At 45.9% G+C, this 24305-nt stretch overlaps 1 protein-coding gene across 1 annotated transcript in view; it reads left to right on the top strand.

Annotated features, from left to right (window-relative positions):
- The window catches only part of NCAPH (non-SMC condensin I complex subunit H), a 704755-nt gene that overhangs the window by 447033 nt on the left and 233417 nt on the right, over nucleotides 1-24305 (top strand). The window contains 1 exon segment of the mRNA XM_029604457.1: nucleotides 23539-23687. Coding sequence (XP_029460317.1) covers nucleotides 23539-23687 — 149 coding nt within the window.

The raw sequence follows: 24305 nt of genomic DNA, 5'->3' as shown, positions 1-24305 counted from the left end.
ACCAAAATGAGGACTATCCAATGTAACTATTGTGGAGCCTTTATTCTAAGGGAATTCAGCTGGAAACGTAGGGTTTGCCCCATTTGTTCAGAACTCTCTTCCTTGAAAAAGGAGCTGGCTGAAGTTAAAGCTGAATTAGTTGCAATAAAGAGACTTTCACCCACTTTACAGAATTCCCCATTACCACAGAAAAACCAAAAGTCAAGGAAAAAGGGGTTTACAGTGAGCTCAGGTAGGATAAGACCTGTGACCCACAGACACCCGTTCTTCACAACTGTGCACCCACATGTCTACCCCCCCCCCCCCACTCACACAGGGGCATTAAGGAACCCAAAAAACAACGGGATTACAGTGGGCTCTGGTAGACACATGCTGTTTCAAGTGACACAAGTACAAAACGCCTTCTCTCTATTAGGTAATGAAGAAGCTCTTGTGAAAGAGATTGAAGTGTTATCTGAAAAGAGAGCAGAAACCCATGGATACAGAAAATCCATAATACAATCAGTAACCAAAGGAAAAAGCTCATTGTGCTGGCACTAATCTTGGAACTCAAGAACCTCGCTATTTTATCAGTCTTTCTGGTCGTTTCTACTTTGTGACAAAAAAACCTAGCTCTGCCCCAGCGTCTCGCCCATTCATACAGTCCCATTATTAAAAAAAAACAACAAAAAAAACCAAAACAAAAAACCCCTTCTAACTTGCTAATATTAAGAGTCCTATACAATTTGCCTTTCACTATGCACTAATTGGAAATGTTTGCTCGCCACATTCCCACTATCAAACACTTCAATGAGAACCATAAACCGGCTAGATGTCCCCAATACTCACCACTAATCAGAACACTAACTCCTATTATGGTAGCACCTATCACTCAAATGTTAGGTCTTATAACTTTCTCTATATTACTTTTAAATACACAATCTCTACTAAAAAAAAATCACCCTACTAAGCGATATCCTCACAGATGAAAAGCCAGACATATGTGCGATCACTGAATCATGGCTAAAAGACACCGACACAGCCATAATTAATCAACTACCCACTGACACATACAATGTTTTTTCCATTCCTAGGAACAAAAAGAAAGGTGGAGGTATTCTCCTAGCTGCCAAAAAGAAATTTAATCTTACAGTTCAAACTACTTCCCCCTCTTCCAAAATTGAGACTGGCCTTTTTAAATCCAAGGATCTTCAAATTTGCCTGATCTACTCCCCCCCAGCATACTTGAAAATAACCCATCTCTACTTTCAGAATTTATTATCAAAAACTTTGATCTTCACCTCCCAACAATTATACTTGGGGATTTGAACTTACACTTTGATCGCATACCACTATCCCCTTCCTGCGAAGCATTATTGACTTCTCTTAATGCTCTAGGCTTTCAACAAGCCGTGACCAACCCGACTCATAAAGCTGGTCATACCCTTGATGTCATTTTTACTAACTCCCTTATTGAAACAAAACTTCCCCACTGCACTCCTATTCCTTGGTCTGACCACTTCCGGATTGACACCTGCTGTACAATAAAGCAATCACCAACTAATGTTCACAGCAAAAAAACTATCTACTTCAGAAAACAAGGTCAAACAGATGAAATTAATAATTTGATAATAGAAGATCTCAAAAATCTAGATCTCACAGACGCAGAAACAGCTATCTCTTCTTGGTTTAATATTACTAGTAACATAGCAGAGAATCTCTGTCCCGTTCAATCCAAAGAAATCAATTCTGAAAAAATAATAAAAAAAAAACCTTGGTATACTCCCAATCTTAAAGCTATGAAAATGGAGCTACGTAAAACAGAAAAAGAGTGGCGCAGAAACCAAAATTCTACGACATTATTAAAATTCAAATCCTTGCTTCACAAATACTGCCAAACCACCGATAAAACGAAAAAAGATTTCTATGCTGCCAGAATTCACCAATATCAATTCAATCCTCAAGCACTCTTCCAATATGTCAAAAGCCTTGTAACTGCTCCAGCTCACAACAGTCCAAACAACAACAATGATTCTAAGTGTGAGGAACTAGCTACGTTCTTTTATAACAAAATACATTCTATTCTAACTCGATTTAAGTTATATTCTACTCCTTCACACACCAACCAAGCTACTTCAGCCCCTCAAGATAAATCTGAAACAAAGCTATCTAATCTTGAAATCACTACTGGAATCGAAGTTGAGTCAATTCTAAAGAAAATGAAACCAGCTTTCCACCCCACAGACATCCTACCCACTAAGACTCTTCTTTCAATACGGTCTACAATAGCAAAACCTATTGCAAAGATTATTAACAAATCTATCACCACAGGCATAGTTCCCTCTATACTCAAACATGCTATCATAACTCCAACGATAAAAAAAATCTAATCGATTCATCTGATCCAGCAAACTTTCGACCAGTATCTAACCTACCCTTTCTTTCAAAAATTATGGAGTCATCAACAAACAACTAACTGACTATTTAGATGATCATCAAATACTCTTCCCCTCCCAATATGGGTTCAGAAAGTACCACAGCACGGAAACGCTTTTGATATCACTTTCAGAGGTGCTACTAAAAGCTTTAGATGCTGGTAAATCATATCTCATTGCCCTCCTTGATATATCAACTGCATTCGACACTGTAAATCACAACACCCTCATTATCTGCCTCTCTGAAATAGGTATCTCTGGATCGGCACTTCTATGGTTTCAGTCTTTCCTGAGCAACAGAACTTACAGTGTTAGATGTGAACAAAGTGAATCCAAGCCAAGAAACCTCTCTCAAGGAGTACCCCAAGGATCCTCTCTCTCCTCCACATTATTTAATGTTTACCTTACACCATTATGCCGGTTACTTTCTAAATTGGGTCTTCAACACTTCATCTACGCAGATGACGTTCAGATACTCATACCTATTACCAGCACAATCACAAATGCCCTGAGCACCTGGAAGGCAGCTTTATTGGAAATTAAATCAATCCTCACAGACAACCAATTGGCTATCAATACCAATAAAACTGAGCTTATCATAATTGCACCTCCAAAAAATACATCAATGATTAACTCTGGTACTACACAAGACATCTCCACTATATCACAGCAAGTACGCAGCCTTGGTATCATCATTGACAGCAATCTCTCGTTTAAAAAATTCATCGCGGATACGGTTAAAAATGGTTTCTTTAAACTACACACGCTTAAACGTATTAAACCTCTTTTATACCAATATGACTTCCGCACAATCTTGCAGGCAACTATTTTGTCTAAAATTGATTACTGCAATGCTCTGCTTCTGGGTCTACCTAAAGCTACAATTCAACCTTTGCAAATGTTGCAAAATGCAGCTGCCCGCATTATCACCGACACAAGCCGCCACGAGCACATTACCCCAGCACTTCAGTCCTTACACTGGCTACCAGTGGCTTCCAGAATAATATATAAAACTATGACGCTGATACACAAAGCCATTCAAAACAGAGATATGCACTGGTTCACTGATCATCTACAATTCAACACTTCATCCCGCCCAACGAGATTCCAGCATTTAGCCAAACTAAAGATCCCAGCACCCAATCTGACTAGACTTTCTAGTACAAAAGAACGGTCATTCATCATTGCTGGATCAACAATATGGAACACCATGCCCTCTGAATTACGCCAGGAAATTTGTCACAAAAAATTTAAACAAAACCTTAAAACCTGGCTATTTAAGAAAGCCTACTATTAATGATCTGAGTCCTATACCATTCTTCACCATTTCCACAGTCTCTTATATTTCGATTATATTCTTTTAATACAAAGTTATACATGGTTTTGTATTTGTTCAGTTTCTATGTTATATTGTAAATCGCAATGCTGAATTATTGTTTTAATGTAAACCGAGGTGATGTTACTTACGTACCCCGGTATATAAAAATCTGCAAATAAATAAATAAATAACTCTTTTCGAGGGAAACACTACAGTTAAAAGCCTCCCAGGATCATCGGCCAGCAGAAATGCTATTCAGATAGTCCAAGTGATCAAAGAAGAAAGCAAAGATTCTAAAGTTGATATTATCCATCTGGGATCCAACGACCTTGCTAGAAACAGCATCCAAGCAGTACAGAGAGATTTCCAGTCTTTAGTGAAGCAGATTAGTCACATGGCGAAGACTATTGCCTTTTCAGAAGTGTTACCTGTTCATGGAAAAGGGGAAGGAGAGGCTAAGCCATATTAATAACTTCAATGTATGGCTCAAATCCTGGTGTAAGGAACAAAGTTTTGGATATATTGGGGGCTGGGGCCAAGTATGGAACAGTAAAAAGCTCTTTGTCAAAGATGTAAGCCATCTGTCTGTGGCAGGAAAAAGGATCCTGAGATAGGATTTGAATTTATGTCATAAGGCATTTAAACTAAACTCCTTAACTCGAAAACGTGCTTTTTCTGTAGCTGGACCAATATTGTGGAACTCTCTCCCAGATCATATCTGGCTAACATCTAATCGTAGAGAATTCAAAAAACTATTAAAAACTCACCTTTTTATGCATGCATATAACCTACCTTAAGATTTTGACAAAATGCAGTATATTTCTGTTAATGCACATTATTATTTTATTTGTATGATTTAATTTGCTGTATGTAACTCTGTGTGTATTTTAACATATGTATGTTTGATTTGTAAACCGCTGAGATGGATAGATCCCTACCCCATTGAGCGGTATATAAAACTTTTAAATAAATAAGCTAGATGCCGGGGGTGGCAGAAGGAAATTAGAATGTCACCCCCCAAATACAAGTGCAATGGAAAAGGGTGAAGTGGATAACAAAACTCAGTTAAATAAGTCACAAAAGGAGTCCAAGAAAAGCAGTAACCTGAACAAGAAAAACTGGAAAGCTTTGAGCACAAATGCTCGCAGTTTGGGCAATAAAATCCCAGATCTGCAAGCCCTAATGTTGGAGGCGGACTTGTACATTGTTGCTGTCACAGAGACATGTCATGGAATCTCATGATTGGGATACGGCCATACCAGGCTATAACTTGTTAAGGAAGGACAGAGAGGATAGAAAAAGGGGGAGGAGTGGCTCTTTATGTCAAAAACAATATCCAAGCATCTGAGCTACAAGGAAAATGGGGCAAAGAAGAAGCACTATAGGCCAACCTAAAAAAAAGATGGAGCATCCATTTTTAATTGAGTGGTTTACAAGCCTCCAAATCAAATGAAAGAACTTAAGAGATCTGGTTGAAGACATCCAAAAGATGGGAAAGAAGGAAGAAATGGTGATTGTTGGAAATTTTAATCTGCTGGATGTAGACTGGAGAAATCCCTTCTGTAGAATCTAACAATAATAGAAAGATAGTGGATGCCTTGCAAGGGGCTCTGTTCAAACAAATGGTAATGGAACCCACGAAGGAGGGAGCTATACTCGATTTAGTGCTCAGTAATGGATATTATTTATTTATTTATTTAGAATTTTTATATACCGACATTCTCAATACAAATATCAAATCAGGTCGGTTTCCATTGAACAAAACCGTCACGGTTAAGGCGTTACATTAAACAGAGTTTCTGAACATAAGAACGTAAATATTAAATAGACATAATGTAGCTAATGTCCAGGTGGGCGCCCACCTCAGCACCAGTGATAATCAAACAGTATTGTTTCATATCACAAATATGATACGGATAAGTCACATGAAGACCCGAGTTTTGCAGTTCAAATCACTAACGGTATGGTTTCATATCACTAATACGATACGGAGAAGTCGCACAAAGACCCGGGTTTTGAGTTTCAAAAACACGGGCTTTGTTGAAATGGGGGAAGTACCTGGAGGAAGAACTAAAAGACTGGGAGAACAAGAGAAATGTGGAACAGTGGGCTATACTAAAAGGAGCAATTACCAAGGCAACTAATCTATATGTTAGCAAAGTAAAGAAAAGGAAGAGAAAAATGAAACCTATCTGGTTCTCAAAGGAGAGGTGGCTGATAAAATAAAATCTAAAAGAACAGCGTTTAAGAAATATAAAGGATCCTAAAGGGAGGATCACAAGGAAGAGAATATCTGGAGGAACTGAGGGAGACGAAGAAAGTCATCAAGATAGCAAAATGTCAAGCGGAAGAAAGGATTGCTAAAGAGGTAAAGCGAGGTGACAAAACATTTTTCAGATACATCAGAGAAAGGAGAAATGTTCAAAATGGTATAGTGAAATTGAAAGGTGAAAAGGATCAATGTGTGGAGAGAGACAAAGAAATGGCAGAAATATTAAACGAATACTTCAGCTCAGTGTTCACTAAAGAGGACCCTGGAGAAGGACCGTCACTAGTTAACAAGAAACTGGAGGGGAGTGGAGTAGATTTATTTATTTTTATTTATTTATTTCTTTTATATACCGACATTCAATCGAGATATCACATTGGTTTCCAGATAACTGAAAGAATAGGGCTAGATCGGCCCTATTTTACATTATAACATGGTAACAATTATAACAGAATTATAACAGAAATACATGGAACAATAGATTATAGTATATAACATATGTACATAAATGACTTGTTGATAAAAATAATTTAGGATTAAGGATAGGAGGGAGGGTTGGGAGGAGGGAGGAAGGGAGGGAAGAGAGGGGTGGGTGGGAGGAAGGGAGAGTCAGGGAGGGATGAAAGGGGGGAGAGATGCCTGTGTAGGGGGTGAGGTGTGTTGCGTTCGGAGTAGATGAAACTCCGTTTACAGAAGAGAAGGTATGGGAAGAGCTAGGAAAAACTGAAAGTGGGCAAAGCCATGAGGCCTGATGAGGTTCATCCCAGGATACTGAGGTAGCTCAGAGATGTGCTGGCGGGTCTGCTGCGTGACCTGTTCAATAGATCCCTAGAAATAGGAATGGTGCTGAGTGATTGGAGAAGAGCGGTGGTGGTTCCGCTTCACAAGAGTGTGAGCAGAGAGGAGGCTAGAAACTACAGTCCGGTTAGCCTCACCTATGTGGTAGGAAAAGGAATTGAGTCTCTGTTGAAATAAAGAATAGTGAACTATCTATAGTCGGAAGAATTGCTGGACCAGAGGCAGCATGGATTCACTAGGGGAAGGTCTGTCAGACAAATCTGATTGACTTTTTTGATTGGGTGACTAGGGAATTGGATCGAGGAAGAGCGCTCTATGTCATCTACTTGGATTTCAGCAAAGCTTTTGATACGGTCCCACATAGGAGGCTTGTGAGTAAAATGAGAAGCTTAGGAGTGAGTACCAAGGTGGTGGCCTGGATTGCAAACTGGTTGATCGACAGAAGACAATGGGTGATAGTAAATGGAACTTACTCTGAAGAGAGAGCGGTGTTAAGTGGAGTGCCGCAAGGATTGGTGTTGGGACCAGTCCTGTTCAATATCTTTGTGAGTGACATTGCAGACGGGATAGAAGGTAAGGTTTGTCTTTTTGCTGATGATACTAAGATCTGCAACAGAGTGGACACATTGGAAGGAGTAGAGAGAATGAGATGGGATTTAAGGAAGCTGGAAGAGTGGTCGAAGATATGGCAGCTAAGATTCAATGCCAAGAAGTGCAGAGTCATACATATGGGTTGTGGAAATCCGAAAGAACTGTATTTGATGGGGGGTGAAGGGCTGATGTGCACGGAGCAGGAGAGAGACCTTCAGATCGTTAGACACTATGTGACAAAGCGATAGCTAAAGCCAGAAGAATGCTTGGCTGAATAGAGAGAGGAATATCTAGTAAGAGAAAGGAAGCGATGATCTCCTTGTACAGGGCCTTGGTGAGGCCTCACCTGGAGTCCTGTGTTCAGTTCTGGAGACCGTATCTCCAAAGGGACAGAGACAGGATGGAGATGGTCCAGAGAAGGGCGACCAAAAAGGTGGATGGTCTTCATAAAATGACTTATGAGGAGAGATTGAAGAACCTAAATATGTATACCCTGGAGGAGAGGAGGAGCAGGGGTGATATGATACATACTTTCTCACAGGACAAGCAGGATGGTAGTCCTCACAAATGGGTGACATCGAGGATGGAGCCCTGTATGGAAAACTTTTCTGTCAAAGTTTCAACAAGCTTTGACTGACACTGGCACTGGCACACTGGGTGCACTGAGCATGCCCAGCCTGCAATTATCCCTGTGAGCCACAGGTGTCTCCCTCAGTCTTCTTTTTTCCGCTCTGCAGTCAGCATAGCGGTTGGAGCTCTGTGAGGATTTTTTAACTAATTACCTCATGGAAACACTTAACTTTTCACTTCAAAAAACACTTTTCCCTGCACAGGTCTCCCTCCGCGTACGTTTTTACGACGCTCGGTGAGTACTAATTCTTATTTTTCGGTCGGTTCCTGTCACTATCTTAAGGCTGTTAACTGACTGAAGCCTTCCCTTCCCCCATTTTTCAGTTAGCTTTAAACAGCTTGCGAGTATCTCTGTGACACTCTGCTTGCTTATGCTAGTGGGGTAGGGATTTTTTCCTTAACTTTAGGACCTCTGTAGCTTCAAGTCCTTCGTTCCCTGGTACCCTCACGCAGTCGATACCCTATCGCTACACCGGGACCCTCCTAAACCGCCCTGGGCTTTTATATGTCATCAGCGCCCCTCCCCCCACGGTGCCCTGATGCCTTTATCCATGTTTTTTGCTTTTCAGTGCTACCAGGCTTTTTCCTCCTACGCACTGTTTTTTTTCCTTGGGCTTCCTCGGTGCCGACCCTACCCGGATGCATGCCATTGACGCACACGCTGTTAGTCACTGCCATGCATACTCGGGTCGCCGCCACCGCTGCCCGAGACACTTTTTAACGATCCCAGGGTCACTTCATCGATGCCACCCCCCCTTTTGGGGATGCCATCGATGCCCCATCCTCCCCACCGATGTCCAGCCCTTTTCCATCGGTGGGCATCGGTGCCACATCGATTCGTCGGTGGGCATCGATGCCGGATGGTCCCCATCGGTGGACATCGGTGCCGGATGGTCCCCATCGATGGACATCGGTGCCGGATGGCTTGTCCGTCGATGGCATTGGTGCCGGATGGCTGTCCGTCGATGGCATCGGTGCCAGGTCCTTTTGCATCGATGGACACCGATGCCCAGGTGTTTCATCCATGGGCATCTATGTTAGAATGCATCCATCGAGGGCAGTCGATGCCAGGCTGCTCCCATCGGTGAAATTCGATGCCCAGGTGGGTCCCATCGGTGGGTATCCATGCCGGCTCGATTCCGTGGATGGGCGTTGATGCCAATGCCAGCCTTATGGCTGGCATCGATGCCCATGCCGATTCCAGGACTGGCGTTGATGCCGGGATGGAATTCATCGACTGGGAGATCCATGCCATCGATTCCATACGTGTCCATATCGATGCCACCGACACACGTGTCTGGGGCACCGATGCCATGTACACTTGGAAATCTGAGTCTGTCCAAATCGATACCGTCAACGTCTGTGGCCCTATAGTTGATGCCCGTGGCCATGCCACAAACGGCATAAATGCCCGCCTCCATGCATCGATGCCCTCGACACCTCCGTTTTCCTTCGGTGTCCTTGACGCCCTATTGATTCGACTTCGACTCAGTCGATGCCGGTATCTTTTTCAATAATGGCAATGTTTTTCGATTATTCGATTCCACATCGTTTCAAAGATACCTATGCCACTGCTGTCAGTGCCCGTCACTGTCATCATTCTCCTGGCCAGTCATCGACGATTTTTCATACCCATTTTGATGATATCCTCGAAGCCCCTTAGGTTGCCTTCAATATCGTCAATACCGACATAGCACCGCCACATAATACCCTCGCCTCCTCACATTGCTCCACGCTTTGGGTTCTTTTTTAAGCCCCGTATTAGCTTAAGACACTCCATTGTGTCAGGAGCAGAGCAGGCGTGCTGACAGTTCGTCATCGATCGCCTTCCAGGACGACGAGGGCTTCCATCTCGGCGCTGGGGAAAGACCGGGCCGAGCACCGTGGCACCCATCATCGCCGACATCGTGATCGTCCGCCGCTGACGCCATCCAGCACATCAGTGCCATCCTTCTCCAGGCTGGACAACGCTCGGGCAGAGCGACATCACCACTGCCATCAGCACTGTTCCTACAGTTTTGGCAGTCCTTGGTGATCCAGAACTTCCGGATCCAGGTCCGACAGCTTCTGCATTGGCGTCACGACACATCGAGCCGCTGTGACGAGGGAAGGGAACATGAGTTCCGTTAGGGCTCCTCTGTTCCTGGCGTGCCCCACCGTCAAGTGGTGTGGGACTATGGCCATCTGTTACACTTAGCAGTCTAAACGCCACTCACGCCTGGCCTGTCTCCTCTGTACCTGTGCCACCATACCGGGTTTCAGAGCGAGATGGACGTTTACGTCCCCGGCCTTACCCTCGAGGACTCCGGAGACCGTCGGAGTCAACAATCTTCACCGGCTCGTCTTGCGGCGATCCACGTCGGATGGTAAGTACCCCGCTTCGGCGGCATTCCCATAGAGTTGTGTTCTCCCATTCGGACCGTGGTTCGAAAAGTTCTGGGTCATGTGCCTTTTAGAACTGTATTAGTGTCACATATCGCTATGTTAGCTATGTTAGCCACAATATCAGGAGAACCCCTCTATCTTCTTGGGATTGCAGCAGGGCTTCTTCTCTTGTCAGTAACAAGTCCCTGTGCCGACCAATGCTCTGACTCTTGGTTCCCTCCCAACCAAGGTCCAGCTGCATTGGCTGATCTGCTAAACATGAGATTCAGCAACCATTGCCCCATGTACAAGTCCACCTTGAGGCCTGGCCACAGGTCTCAGTGTCTCCTTGTACAGCATACAGAAATGCGGGTACCACTTACCGCTCACACACCTGCAGGAGCCTACATGATATCCTCCATTGGGACACCTCCTGGTCTCCCATCTGGTCAGATATCAGAGCGGCCACCCCACCTTGTACCAAAGTCCCGGTACACTCCCCCAGGCGCTACGAAGTGCAGAGGGGAGAAGGGAGGGGGGTTGGGGAGTTTTAATTGCACTATTCTTTCTTTTAACAGAAAATAGTTACTCTCCGCACATCCTGGACCTAAGAAAATCCAACTTTCTTTAGACGTCACAGGTACAATGGTATCTTTGGTTACCATCACTCCATACTGCAGTAAGTACATTATTTTAATGTTTCTATGTGCTTTATGGTGAGTCAACATTACAACCCCAAGCTCTGCCGCTGGCACCAGCTTCGGTAAGTGAACTGTCTCTTGCATCACTGTTGGTGAATGCTGTTTTCTCTGCGGAGTGTAACATCATTCACTTTCCTTGCATAGACTACTGCTAACCACTTTCAGTACATGCAAGGAGCTCTCACTTTTTTCAGGACTCACTATACATTTACTAGCTGGGATTACTGTCACTGCCATAAATCCCTTCTGTAACACTTCTGGACACCACAGTCTTAAGACCCTCTTGTCCAGCATGCGCACAGACATTCTGATACATTGTTATATGTCCCTGCGCATATTTTCCATAACCTCAGCCTTTCAACTTTTCATGGTTGGGCTATGGGGTTTCTTCCCACTATGCATTTTTCTCATAATTCAAAACTGCTATGGGTTATATTCAGTGACATTCTATACTCAATGGACCTAAGTGGTTTCATTGCTTTCGTCCCTGATTCTTATCCCAGTTCGAACTAGGACCTAGTCTCCTTCGACTCATGCTCGCAATTCCTTAGGGTTATAAAGTTTCTCCTGAAAGCTGTCAACCCATTATGCATCTATTGCACTCCAGCATAGTTTCTCATAAACTTCCTGGACGTTGCACCCATGAGTTATGCCCTTATGCCTTCCAATACTGCTTTTGCAACAATTCTTTGTGCATACAGACAGACAGCATAGGGACAATGTGCTTTCCAACTCATAAGCACGCATTACCTCTTAGCTGCTCTGCTAGACAGCTGCGCAGCTCTACCCTTGGCCCTTGTTCACTTCATGCGTCCTTGGGCCACATATCTAAGAGATTTAATGAACGCTCTATCTGACCTTCTCCACGTAGGTTCTATCCTCTCGAATGGTCTCAATTACATGTGTACAGGGCAAATCTTTTAACGCTGAGTTTAACTAAACTTTCCTCGGCGTCTGCATCATTCCATACGATGCACAGGTTCTGCTCCCTGCACATGTTTCCTATGCGTTCCCTTAGATGCCTTTTCTTCCATCAAAGGCCTCTTCAATATATCTCTTCTGCTGCCTCTCGTAGCCAGCATTCTTCTAATGTTGAACTGGGATGGGGTTCAGTATTCTTTTCCCCACTCCCTGACTGAGATCAGTATGCTTCCCATACTTCTCAATCCATCATATCAGTAACCTTTTATTCCCTCACCAGTCAGTCCCAAATCATAGACTTACTGATGTTCTTAGGTTCTGGTAGCGTCACAAAACCTTCTAAACATAAATCTTGCCGTTTAATATGGCAGGCTTTACCTCCTGACGCTAAAAAAAAAAAAAAAAAAAAAAAGAGGTATTACCCCTTTTACTTTTCCACCATTTTTTCTTACTCCCTCGGATTCTGTTCTCCAGACATCCTCCACATAGATACACCTTTCTCTTAGGAGGTGTATCGTTTTGGGAGTTGGGTTCCCGTTTTCGGTAATCCTCTCTGAGTCGGCTTACCATGGATTATCCACTGATCAAGCCGCCTCTAGTTCTCTAATCACGGAATGAACATATATATTCTCCTTATAAGTCTCATACATTCTACGTTTGAGCCTTTCCATTCCTCTCTTCCACAGTTTGGCAAGGGAACTTCTTTCCCTCTTAATGTCATTCCTGCCAGCAGGGTCCGTGAGTTATGCACTCTTTCCATACTCACCTGACTCCGTTCCTCTGCCACTGAGTAGTTCTACGCATTCAACTTTCTATCCTTTTCAGGTAGATGATGTATCTCCTTTCCTCAGGAAATACTCTATTAATTTTTCCTAACCTCTCTCTCTCGCCCTAGGGAGAGACTGGGTTTTCCACATTCCTGGACAGTAATGCTGCGCTTACATTCTATCTACATTGCACTGCATTCCATGTGAATTCCACTTGACTCTTTCCTTCATGCAAGGGTCAAGCTGCTACTTCCAGTGGCCACACAGACCTAATCCTTCTGATTAAGTGGTCTATATTTCCTTTCCTACCAACAAGCAGACATTTCACTACAACACTGTGGGTATCCACATACTGTTGTGTCCGTCTTAGCCTTAACAGCTTCCCTTTGGTTACTGCTGCTTGTACTTTTTTATCAGGTTGCAGCCTGGAGTCCTCTCCATACCTTCGCAGCCTATTATTGCTTACATTTGACTAGCCGGCATGCTCCATGTTTGGCCAGTCCGCCTACTCTTACTTTTTTCAATTCACTACCCAACATCCTTCCACGAACCCATTATGGTGTTGCGGATGCCCTCCGTTCCCATTTCCACCTCAGTCGTTACGCCTTTGCGCATCTGCGGTGTATCTGGTGCATTCCCGGGCATCCTCAGCTCGGTACTCACCCATTTGTGAGGACTACCATCCTGCTTGTCCTGTGAGAAAGCAAATGTTGCTTACCTGATGTAACAGGTGTTCTCACAGGACAGCAGGATGTTCGTCCTCACGAAACCCGCCTGCCACCCCGCGGAGTTGGGTCTGTATACTTTTATTTTAGTTTCGCTTGTGCTTTTTAGCTATAAGACGAGACTGAGGGAGACACCTGTGGCTCACAGGGATAATTGCAGGCTGGGCATGCTCAGTGCACCCAGTGTGCCAGTGCCAGTGTCAGTCAAAGCTTGTTGAAACTTTGACAGAAAAGTTTTCCGTACAGGGCTCCATCCTCGATGTCACCCATTTGTGAGGACTAACATCCTGCTGTCCTGTGAGAACACCTGTTACATCAGGTAAGCAACATTTGCTTTCAGATACTTGAAAGGTTTTAATGATTCATGGTCAACAACAAACCTTTCCCGTTGGAAAAAAATCAGTAGAACTAGGGGTCACAATTTGAAACTCCAGGGAGGAAGACTTAGAACCAATGTCAGGAAATATTTCTTTACGGAGAGGGTGGTGGATGCCTGGAATGCCCTTCTGGAGGAAGTGGTGAAGACTAAAACTGTGAAGGATTTCAAAGGGTCATGGGATAAACACCGTGGATCCATAAAGATGGGAATTAAGATGGAATGAAGAGAAGAGCCATGGGGGTGGCTTGCTGGAATGGAGGCTACTACTGGTAATTACTACCCTTACTCAAAAAGCCTTCACACGGTTAATGCAACTCCAACATTGCTCTCTGCTTCAATGGCAAAGGAAAATGTGGAAAAGAGGATTTGCATTCAGACAACAACCAACAAGGACTGAACTACATAGTCCGGGTAAACAAATAAGCGTGGGGGTAGCTTGCTTATTGTGGCAGTTACTAAGCTAAACCAATTAAGCCTGATACTTCACTTTGAATGTATATACAGCGTTGCTCTCTGTTTCAATGGTAAGGAGAAATGTGGAAAAGAGGATTTACATTCAGACAACATCCAACAAGGACTGAACTACATAGTCCGGGTAAACAAATAAGCGTGGGGGTAGCTTGCTTATTGTGGCAGTTACTAAGCTAAACCAATTAAGCCTGATACTTCACTTTGAATGTATATACAGCGTTGCTCTCTGTTTCAATGGTAAGGAGAAATGTGGAAAAGAGGATTTACATTCAGACAACATCCAACAAGGTATGGATCTGTGCAGTCTGGGTAAACAAGCATCAGGGTAACTTGCTTGATGCGGTGGTTACTACCCGTAACTATTAAGTCTTATGCTCATCTTTGATGCAACTCATAAGAACATAAGAAAATGCCATACTGGGTCAGACCAAGGGTCCATCAAGCCTAGCATCCTGTTTCGAACAGTGGCAAATCCAGGCCATAAGAACCTGGCAAGTACCCAAAAACTAAGTTACCATTGCTAATGGCAGTGGCTATTCTCTAAGTGAACTTAATCATTACGGTCTGCATCAATGGCAGGGGGTGGCAGGAAATTTTAATCAAACAGTTACCACCAAGGGCCCTGATCTTGGTGGTCGGGGAAAATAAGTGTGGGAGCTTGCTGGGCAGACTGGATGGGCCGATTGGTCTTTTTCTGCTGTCATTTCTATGGTAAAGGGGGGGAGGGGGGAGAGCCACTAAAGGTCAGGTGAGGGAAAAAAAATTAAACGTTATTACAGCGAGAGTTGCACGTTAACTGCATCAGGAGTCCGTGTTTGTGTTGCAGGATATTAAGGAAAGGCTTGTATGAATAACCAGGTCTTCAATTTCTTTCTAAAGGTGAGTGGGCATTGTTCCTGGCGAAGCTCTGGGGGTAAATCGTTCCATTGCGAAGGTCCAGCGGTAGAGAAGGCGCGTTTTCTTAAAGAGGGGTGGAGCGTAGCCTTAGCGGAGGGGGTGAGTAGAGACGCTTTGTAGGCAGTTCTAATCGGTCTGGAGGAGGAGTGAATGTGGAACGGAATGTTTAGCTGCAGAGAGGACTGCTTGTGTATGGTTTTGTATATAATGGTGAGGGACTTGTAAAAGATTCTGAAATTAATGAGAAGGCAATGTAGATTCTTGAGAATGGGTGTGATATGTTCTCTTCAATTAGATTTGGTTAGTATCCTTGCAGCGGCGTTCTGGAGCATCTGCAAAGGTTTTAGTGGAGGTTGCAGGGAGGCCAAGAAGTAAAGTGTTACAATAGTCTATTTTTGAGAATAGGGTGGCTTGAAGAACCGTGCGGAAATCGTGAAATTGCAGGAGAGGTCTGAGCCTTTTTAGGATGTGTAGCTTATGGAAGCATTCTTTTGTTGTATTGTTGATGAATTTTTTATGTCCAGTCGGTTATCTAATGTAGCTCCAAGATCTCTCACGTGTGTTGTTGTAGCTGTAGAGAGGTTGTTAATGGGGGAGTTGATGTCATTGGTAGAGATGAGAAGTTCTGTTTTTGTAGTGTTGAGGACTAGGGTGAGGCTAATTTGATCATATTATCACTATTGCCAAGCGGCCCCACCGCCGTTATCTCTCTCACCAAAACCTGTGCGCCATTGAGAATTAGATCTAAAATTGCTCCCTCTCTCATCTATTCCTGAACCATTCGCTCCATAAAACTGTCATTTATTCCATCCAGGAATTTTATATCTCTAGCATGTCCCGATGATACATTTACCCAGTCAATATTGCGGTAATTGAAATCTCCCATTATTATTGCACTATCCATTTGGTTAGCTTCCCTAATTTCTTTTAGCATTTTACTGTCTGTCTCACCATCTTGGCCAGGTGGAGTGTAGTATACTCCTATCATTATACTCTTCCCCAACACACAAGGGATTTCTACCCATAAAGATTTGATTGTGCATGTAGTCTCATGCAGGACATGTATCCTGTTGGACTCTATGCCATCCCGGACAAAGCGCCACACTGCCTCCCGGAAGTCATTTCGATATACTTTGTACTCCGGTATAGCACTGTCCCATTGGTTATCCTCCTTCCTTCCATGTCTCTGAGATGCCAATTAAGTCTATCATCATTCAATGCTATACATTTTATTTTTCCTATCTTACTTCTTAGACTTCTGGCATCAGCATACAAACGTTTATTTCCTAGCGTGTAGCAGATGGACTCAAAACAAGTGGGTATAGTGTGCTCGTGCTAGCAGTTGGAGACGGATCCGACGTCAGCACGGGTACATATACCCCCACAGGAAGTGTAGCAATTCAGTAATTTCCGTCTCCAAAGCAGTTTGGAGCTACCTCACGCTCGCTGAGCGTGTTTCCAAATTCTAACGACTAAATTCCTAGAAGAAAACCTACTGAAGACGAGCCCCGCACTCCTGTGGTGATACCAGTCGGTCACTCACCCAGTTGAGTTTCCCGAGCTGACTTCCGTGGTCCCTCGGAGGTAGGAGCCTCGGTCCGGTGGCCGACTCGCGGCAGGGACCTAGCCTCCCGAGTGTGAAGGTCTCGGGCGCGGCATAGAGGCAGCCTCGGTCCCGGCGAGGACTTGGCCCCCGAGCGAGACGAGTTCGGGAGCGGCCTAGAGGAAGCGGGTGCACTTCCTCGAGCGCGGCGGTGAAGGTACTCACCCTCTCCCCCCGCAGCTGGAGACCGCCCGGGTCACAGCCGGGAAGCGCCGAAGACAAGGTAAGGCATACATCTTTACTGTGGTCTCTGAGGAAGTGAGGATTCACAGGGCCTGCCTCAGTGGCAGCCCGCCGAGGAGGTCGCCATTTTTCCTGCCTACTCGCCTTCGCTACCTAGCCGCAAGTTGCTATAGGTGCACGTCGCTAAGCGCACGCTGATAGGCGCAAGCGGGCTAGGCACACGCTGATAGGCACACGTTCATAGGCGCATATTCATAAGCCGCCGTTGATAGGCGCACGTTATAGGCGCACGTTCATAAGACGCCGTCGATAGGCGCACGTTATAGGCGCACGTTCATAAGACGCCGTCGATAGGCGCACGTTATAGGCGCACGTTCATAAGACGCCGTCGATAGGCGCACGTTCCTGAGACGCCCGTTCATAGGCGCACGCAGCTAAGCGCAGGTTGATAAGCGCACTCTCATAAGATAAGCACATATTAGTAGACGATACATATTGCAAAGCGTTTGGAGCATCAGAGAGCCCATATGTCTGCAGAGCCGGCACCTCCAGAATCAGGCATAAGAGCTCTAAGCCTCTGCTCAGCATGCAACCTCAGAGCCACACAGAGCGAGGAAGCAGACTCACTATGTGCCCAATGTGAGGAGGCCATGGGAGTTCCAGGACAGGACCAGTCCCAGCCCAGCGGTTCCTCAGGGAACACTCCGGACTTAGCAGGCCGTGGTGAGCAGCCAGGGATCCCGAGAGACCTGGTGCCCCTAAGGCCAGATCCGGCTTCACTCTCCTGGGTGGAATTATTCAAGGGGATCCACGCCTTTGTCCAGATGCAGTCTGCTCCTTGAATGGCCCTTTCTGTTCCGAATGATCCGGCCCCTGGGCCCTCGAGACCTAGGCGCGGCCACTCGCCACCCAGAAGCCCCACGTATGGGGATTCGGATTGCTCCGAGGAAGATGAGGAGCCCCCCGAGGAGGGAGAACTTCCCTCGGAGATAGAACCATATCGGACCATGAGACACTTCTTTCGGAAAGAGGATCTTCCAGGCCTGGTCTCACAATGCCTATCAAAACTGGCTATTCCGGGCCGGGACACCCCAGGGGACCCTAACATGAACCCTAACATGAACCCCGTGTTAGAGGCCCTGTGCCAAACGGCTCACCATTTTCCCCTCCTACAAGCAGCACAGCAGCTAATAGATCTGGAATGGACTGCGCTGGAGGCCGCATTCAAAGGGGGTTGGGCCCTGTCAGGCATGAATCCTCTGGATCCGGCATCCAAGGAGCTGCTGGCGTGCCCTAAGGTAGACGCCATAGTTAACGCAATTGTGAAGCGCACCACAATTCCGGTGAATGGGGGAGCGGCCCTCAAGGATACACACGACCGGCGCATGGACACCATTCTGAAACAAGCCTTCGAGGTGGCAGCCATGTCCCTAAGAATCGCGACCTGCTGCACCGTGGTAACGCGTTCCTGTTTATCACAAGCGAGAAACAACACCCCGGGAGAAGACATGGAATCAGCTCTTGCGTTCCTCACTGATGCAGCCTCCGACCTTGTCCGTACGGCAGCCAAGGGAGTGTCATCCTCAGTGGCAGCCAGGAAACAGCTCTTGCTACGCAACTAGGCTGCCGACTCTCCCTCCAAGATGCGCCTCACAAGAATGCCCTTTAAGGGATCCCTATTGTTCGGCAGCGATCTCAAGAACTGGGCTAATAAATGGGGTGCCTCTCCATTACCCCGTCTGCCAGAAGACAGGTCGAGGAGGAACCAGCGTTCGTTTTCTAGACCGTCCAGAGGTAGAAACTCTCAGCGCTTCAACCCTTACAGGGCTCGCTATCAAGCACCTCGTTCTCAGGCCAGGAACCAGCCCTTTCGGGCTAAGCACATCAAGAGGAGAACCGGCTCGGGTTCTGGTCCCGGCCGCAACCCACAATGACAATCAGCCGACCCATCCGGGGGTAGCAGCCATAGGGGGCAGGCTAACCCTCTTCTACCGCAGGTGGGTCGAGATTACTTCGGACCAGTGGGTCCTCACCATCATCCGAGAAGGTTATTTCCTGGATTTTCTTCGGCTCCCGCCGGATAAGTTTGTGGAATCTCCTTGTTCGCCTCTCAAGAAGGCGGCACTAGAAGTGACCTTACAGAGGCTCCTGGCACTAAAAGCCATAATCCCAGTGCCTGCAGAGGAGATGAATTCTGGGCATTATTCCATTTATTTGATAGTACCCAAGAAGGAGGGCACTTTCACGCCCGTCCTGGACCTCAAGTCAGTCAACCGACACCTACGGGTCCCCAGCTTTCGCATGGAAACTCTACGGTCTGTCAAGAATGCAGTACAGCCAGGGGAGTTTCTCACCTCCCTAGACCTGTCAGAAGCTTATTTGCATATCCCAATCCATCGGGATCACCAGCGCTATTTACGCTTCAAATTCCTGATCCAGCACTTCCAGTTCCGAGCCTTACCCTTCGGGTTAGCCATCGTGCCGCGGATCTTTACCAAGGTCATAGTAGTAGTGGCGGCAGCACTCAGGAAGGAAAGGATTCTCGTCCATCCCTACCTAGACGATTGGCTGATCAGGGCAAAGTCACCGGAGGAGAGCCACCGGGCAACAAACAGAGTTATAGCTCTTCTGGAAAGCCTAGGATGGGTAGTCAACATAAAGAAGAGTTCCCTACAGCCGTCCCAGTCGCTGGAATACCTAGGGGTTCAATTCGACACCCAGGAAGACAAGGTCAGCCTGACCTCCAAAAGGAAGTCGAAACTCCGGAATCATCTGCAGGCCCTGCTTAGTGCCAGCCGGCCCACAGCTCGAGATTACCTACAGGTCCTCGGCCTCATGGCATCCACTCTGGAGGTGATCCCATGGGCGCGGGCTCATATGAGACCATTACAATGCGCTCTCCTATCTCGGTGGAGCCCACGATCACAGAACTACACCTACCTGTCCCAGCCAGAGTGCGGACTCAGCTACGGTGGTGGTTGCAGCCCGGCCAAATGAGCCGGGGGTCAAGAATGTCCTCCCCAACCTGGACCCTGCTCACTACAGATGCCAGTCTGAACGGATGGGGAGCACACTGCGACGAACTCACTGCCCAAGGGCGGTGGAACAGAGAAGAGTCAAGGTTGAACATAAACCGACTAGAGGCACGGGCAGTGCCTCACTGCCCGTGCCTCTAGTCGTGCCTGCGATTTGCTGCGATTTGCTCACAGACTTTGCAACAGAGCGGTCAGAGTGATGTCAGACCACGCCACCACGGTGGCAAACATCAACCAACAGGGCGGAACCAGAAGCCAACAGGTATCCCTAGAAATAGCCCCCCTGATGACTTGGGCGGAAGCGAATCTCCAGGACATCTCCGCCGTTCACATCGCCGGGAAGGACAACACCACGGCAGATTTCCTCAGCAGAGAAAGCCTAAATCCAGGGGAATGGCAGCTGTCGCTCACAGCTTTCCAGATGATTGTGGATCAGTGGGGGACGCCGGGCATGGACCTATTAGCAGACAGATCCAACGCTCAAGTACCCAGATATTTCAGCCGCAGGCGGGATCCGCTATCCCAGGGGATCGATGCCCTGGTACAGCCGTGGTCTCAGGGAATCCTGCTATATGCCTTCCCTCCGTGGCCCCTGCTGGGCGCCATTATACACAAGATTCAGCGACACAGAGGCCTAGTTCTTCTAGTGGCCCCGGATTGGCCAAGAAGACCCTGGTACGCAGACTTGAGAAGACTACTGGCAGGGAATCCTCTACGCCTGCCTCCACACAGGGACCTGCTGCGGCAAGGTCCCATCCTCCACGAGGATCCAGCTCAATTCTCTCTTACCATCTGGCCATTGAGAGGGCTAGATTGAAGAAAAGAGGATACTCGGAGCCGGTAATAGATACACTCCTCTGAGCACGCAAGTTCTCCACATCACTGACATATATCAGGATCTGGAGAGTTTTTGAAGCTTGGTGCGACTCTCACAGCACCAATTCACATGCCGCTAAGATTCCTATCATTTTGGACTTTCTACAAGATGGACTTCAGAAGGGTCTGTCCTTCAGCTCCATCAAGGTTCAGATAGCAGCGCTGTCTTGCTACGGTCCCAGGAGTGACGGCCACACCATTGCCAAACACCCAGATGTTTCATGCTTCCTGAAAGGAGTCAAACACATTCGCCCACCACTGAAGTGGCCAGTGCCCTTGTGGAACCTCAACCTAGTGTTGGAATTTCTAGCGGGATCCGCCTTCAGGCCCCTTCGAGGCCTGTCTCTCCATTTGTTAACCTTGAAGATGGTGTTCTTACTGGCTGTGTGTTCCGCACGCCGCATCTCAGAGCTACAAGCACTGTCCTGCCGTGATCCGTTTCTCAGAATCACTCCAGAAGCTATCCATCTTCGCACGGTTCCTTCCTTCTTACCCAAAGTGGTCTCACACTTTCACCTCAACCAAACCATATCCTTGCCATCTACGGCAGGTTTGAAGAAGTCAGAAGAAGGTCGAATACTGCGTCACCTCGACATCGGCAGAATACTGGCCAGATACTTGGAACTGTCAGAAGCAGTACGAAAGACGGACCATCTGTTCGTACTTCACAGCGGGAAGAAGCAAGGGGAAGCGGCCTCACGGCCCACCATCGCCCGCTGGATCAAAGAAATTATCAAGGCGGCCTACGTAGAGGCAGGAAAACCACCACCTCTACAGGTCAAGGCTCATTCCACCAGAGTGCAAGCGGCTTCCTGGGCAGAAACTAGGATGCTGTCGCCTGCAGAGATATGTAAAGCGGCGACGTGGTCCTCCCTCCATACCTTCTCCAGATTCTACCGTCTGGACGTCCAGGCCAGGGAGGACACAGCATTTGCGAGGGCAATCCTACACGGTCCTCGGGCAGCCTCCCGTCCAGTTCGGGAGTAGCTTTTGTACATCCCACTTGTTTTGTGTCCATCTGCTATACGCTAGGAAATGTAGAGATTACTTAACTGATAATCTCCTTTTCCTTAGTGTATGCAGATGGACTCAGCATCCCGCCCGGCTGCCGGTATACATGGGGATTCGCCGACTCACGGTAAGCCATGCTTTGCTTATAATAGGGCATCCACCCTGCCGGGTGTCAACGCCTTCCGGTTGAGAACACTGGCGGTCTCCAGCTACCATCAATTGGTCAGGGTAATCCTGTTCATTTAAACGATCGGTCAGCTACAGCTTTTGCAAGGAAGATTACTGAATTGCTACACTTCCTGTGGGGGTATATGTACCCGTGCCCCTCAACATTAAAATCTTTAGAAATAAACATCAGCATTTTAAATTCTACTTGCCTGCTGACGGGAAGCCAATGGAGCTCAATTAAAAGGGGACAGATGATACCATCTATGGCTCCCCAAAATTAGACGAGCAGCTGAATGCTGCAACAACTGTAAAGGATGGATGGTGGATGCCAGTAAACCAACAAATAAAGAATTGCAGTAGTCAATCACTGTAAACACAAGATTGCACTATTGTCTGAAAATCATCCTTTTCCAGGATTATATTATAGATGTCTGAGAAAATGCAATTTCTAAAAACCCACCCTCAAAATGTGATAGACTTGTGGAAAAAATAATTGAGAATCGATTAGAAAACGCAAATTTCAAACTACGGGTTTAAAAACAAATATCCCTTCCCAAAACAGTGAAGGAATTGATAATTATGTTTTTGCAAATAATCGTCTCTTGAAAAGCAAATTATTTCATTTTTATCAACATTCAACTTAAGATGATTTTCGTACATCCAATTATTGATGATTTCAACTGTCTTAATAATCAACTTCAAGTTGGCTTGTGGGGAAATATCAACAGGAAGGTATGTCCTCTGCATTCATTCTAAACGTAATAGAAATTTGATCTAATAGGGTACACAGTAATCGCATATATACATTATATAAAGCGGCAGACAACACTTATCCTTGTGGCACCCCAGATGGAAGAGTAAATCAAGGGAGAAAGATTCTCCAATCCTAACTTGTTCTCTTTTATAAAGATAGGATTCAAATTGTTTGAATAGCTTGAGACTCTCCACATGTGCTGGCTAATTCAGCTGTGCTTATCAACAGAAAAAACAAGCTTGCTCATTGTAAACAGTATTTTCTGCAGATAGGATGAATTGAGCATATTAAATACCTGCCCACCTCTCCAAGGAGTCAATTACCTAGCTAAACTTAGCTCTAAAATCGACTGAAGGGGCTCATGAGGCAATGCCCATGCAGGAATTTCTGCACATGCTGTATAGAGCAAAAACTCTACTAGCTAGGGGAGGTCCGTCGGATGACATCACACCACATGTAATAGCTAATTTATCGTGCTGTCTATGGAAAACACCATTTACGGTAAGCAAACTTGCTTTTGTTCATTTTGTCTATTATACCATCCCATTGGTACTGTTGGTGTTAAAAGAAAGAAAATTGATAGTAAAAAAAAAAATAAAAATGGAACTTAATATCTCTTTAGAATAGTTAACTGAATTTAGCCCACTTCTTTGTCTTTTTCAGTAAGCAAGTAATCCCTATTGGTGAGGGAGATGTTGGGACCATGTGCCTCCACTTGTCTACAAAGCCTGGAGAATATTCCTACTTCAGTCCCCGCACCATGTCCATGTGGGCAGGCCCTGAACACTGGCGTTTCCGACCCCGCCAGAAAAGTAGGTGTATGAATAGATGCCTATGTGGTGAATGGTTTGAGGTCACTTTCTCTCTGTATAATGCGTTATATATCAGGGGAATTATCTCTTCTGACTTAATTTCCAGAATCAATAGAGAAATCTGCTTTGCCTCCAAAACTGCAACCTTCCATACCAAAAGCAGTTCCGGAACAACCATTATTTATTTATTTATTTAACACTTTTCTATACCGACCTTCATGAATAGATTCATATCAGATCGGTTTACATGGAACAAGGGGTCTAAACTTAATAAACCATTTAACAAGAGGCAAAGTTACATAGAACAGGGAGATAGAACTTGGGGGCTAGGATAGCTGGAGACAAAGGACAGCAGAACTAAAGAGAAACATAACATTGAAACTAGGCGGGGCGTCTAGTCAGGTAAGGAGTCTGATTAGGTAGTATATTGACGGTTTGGAAAGTTAAGGGAAGGCTTGAAGGAAAAACCAAGTCTTAAGTTTTTTTCAAAAGGTTAGAGGGCAGGGTTCCAGTCTGAGTTCTGGAGGCATGTTATTCCAAATGGCAGGACCTGCTGTGGAGAATGCTCGTTCTTTGGTAGTTGATAGACATGTGGCTTTAGTAGGGGGGACTTGAAAG

Source organism: Rhinatrema bivittatum, chromosome 5 (assembly GCF_901001135.1).
Source record: "Rhinatrema bivittatum chromosome 5, aRhiBiv1.1, whole genome shotgun sequence".
Taxonomy (NCBI): Eukaryota; Metazoa; Chordata; class Amphibia; order Gymnophiona; family Rhinatrematidae; genus Rhinatrema; species Rhinatrema bivittatum.
The sequence above is the reverse complement of the archived record's forward strand: the minus strand, read 5'-3'. Positions and strand labels throughout refer to the sequence as shown.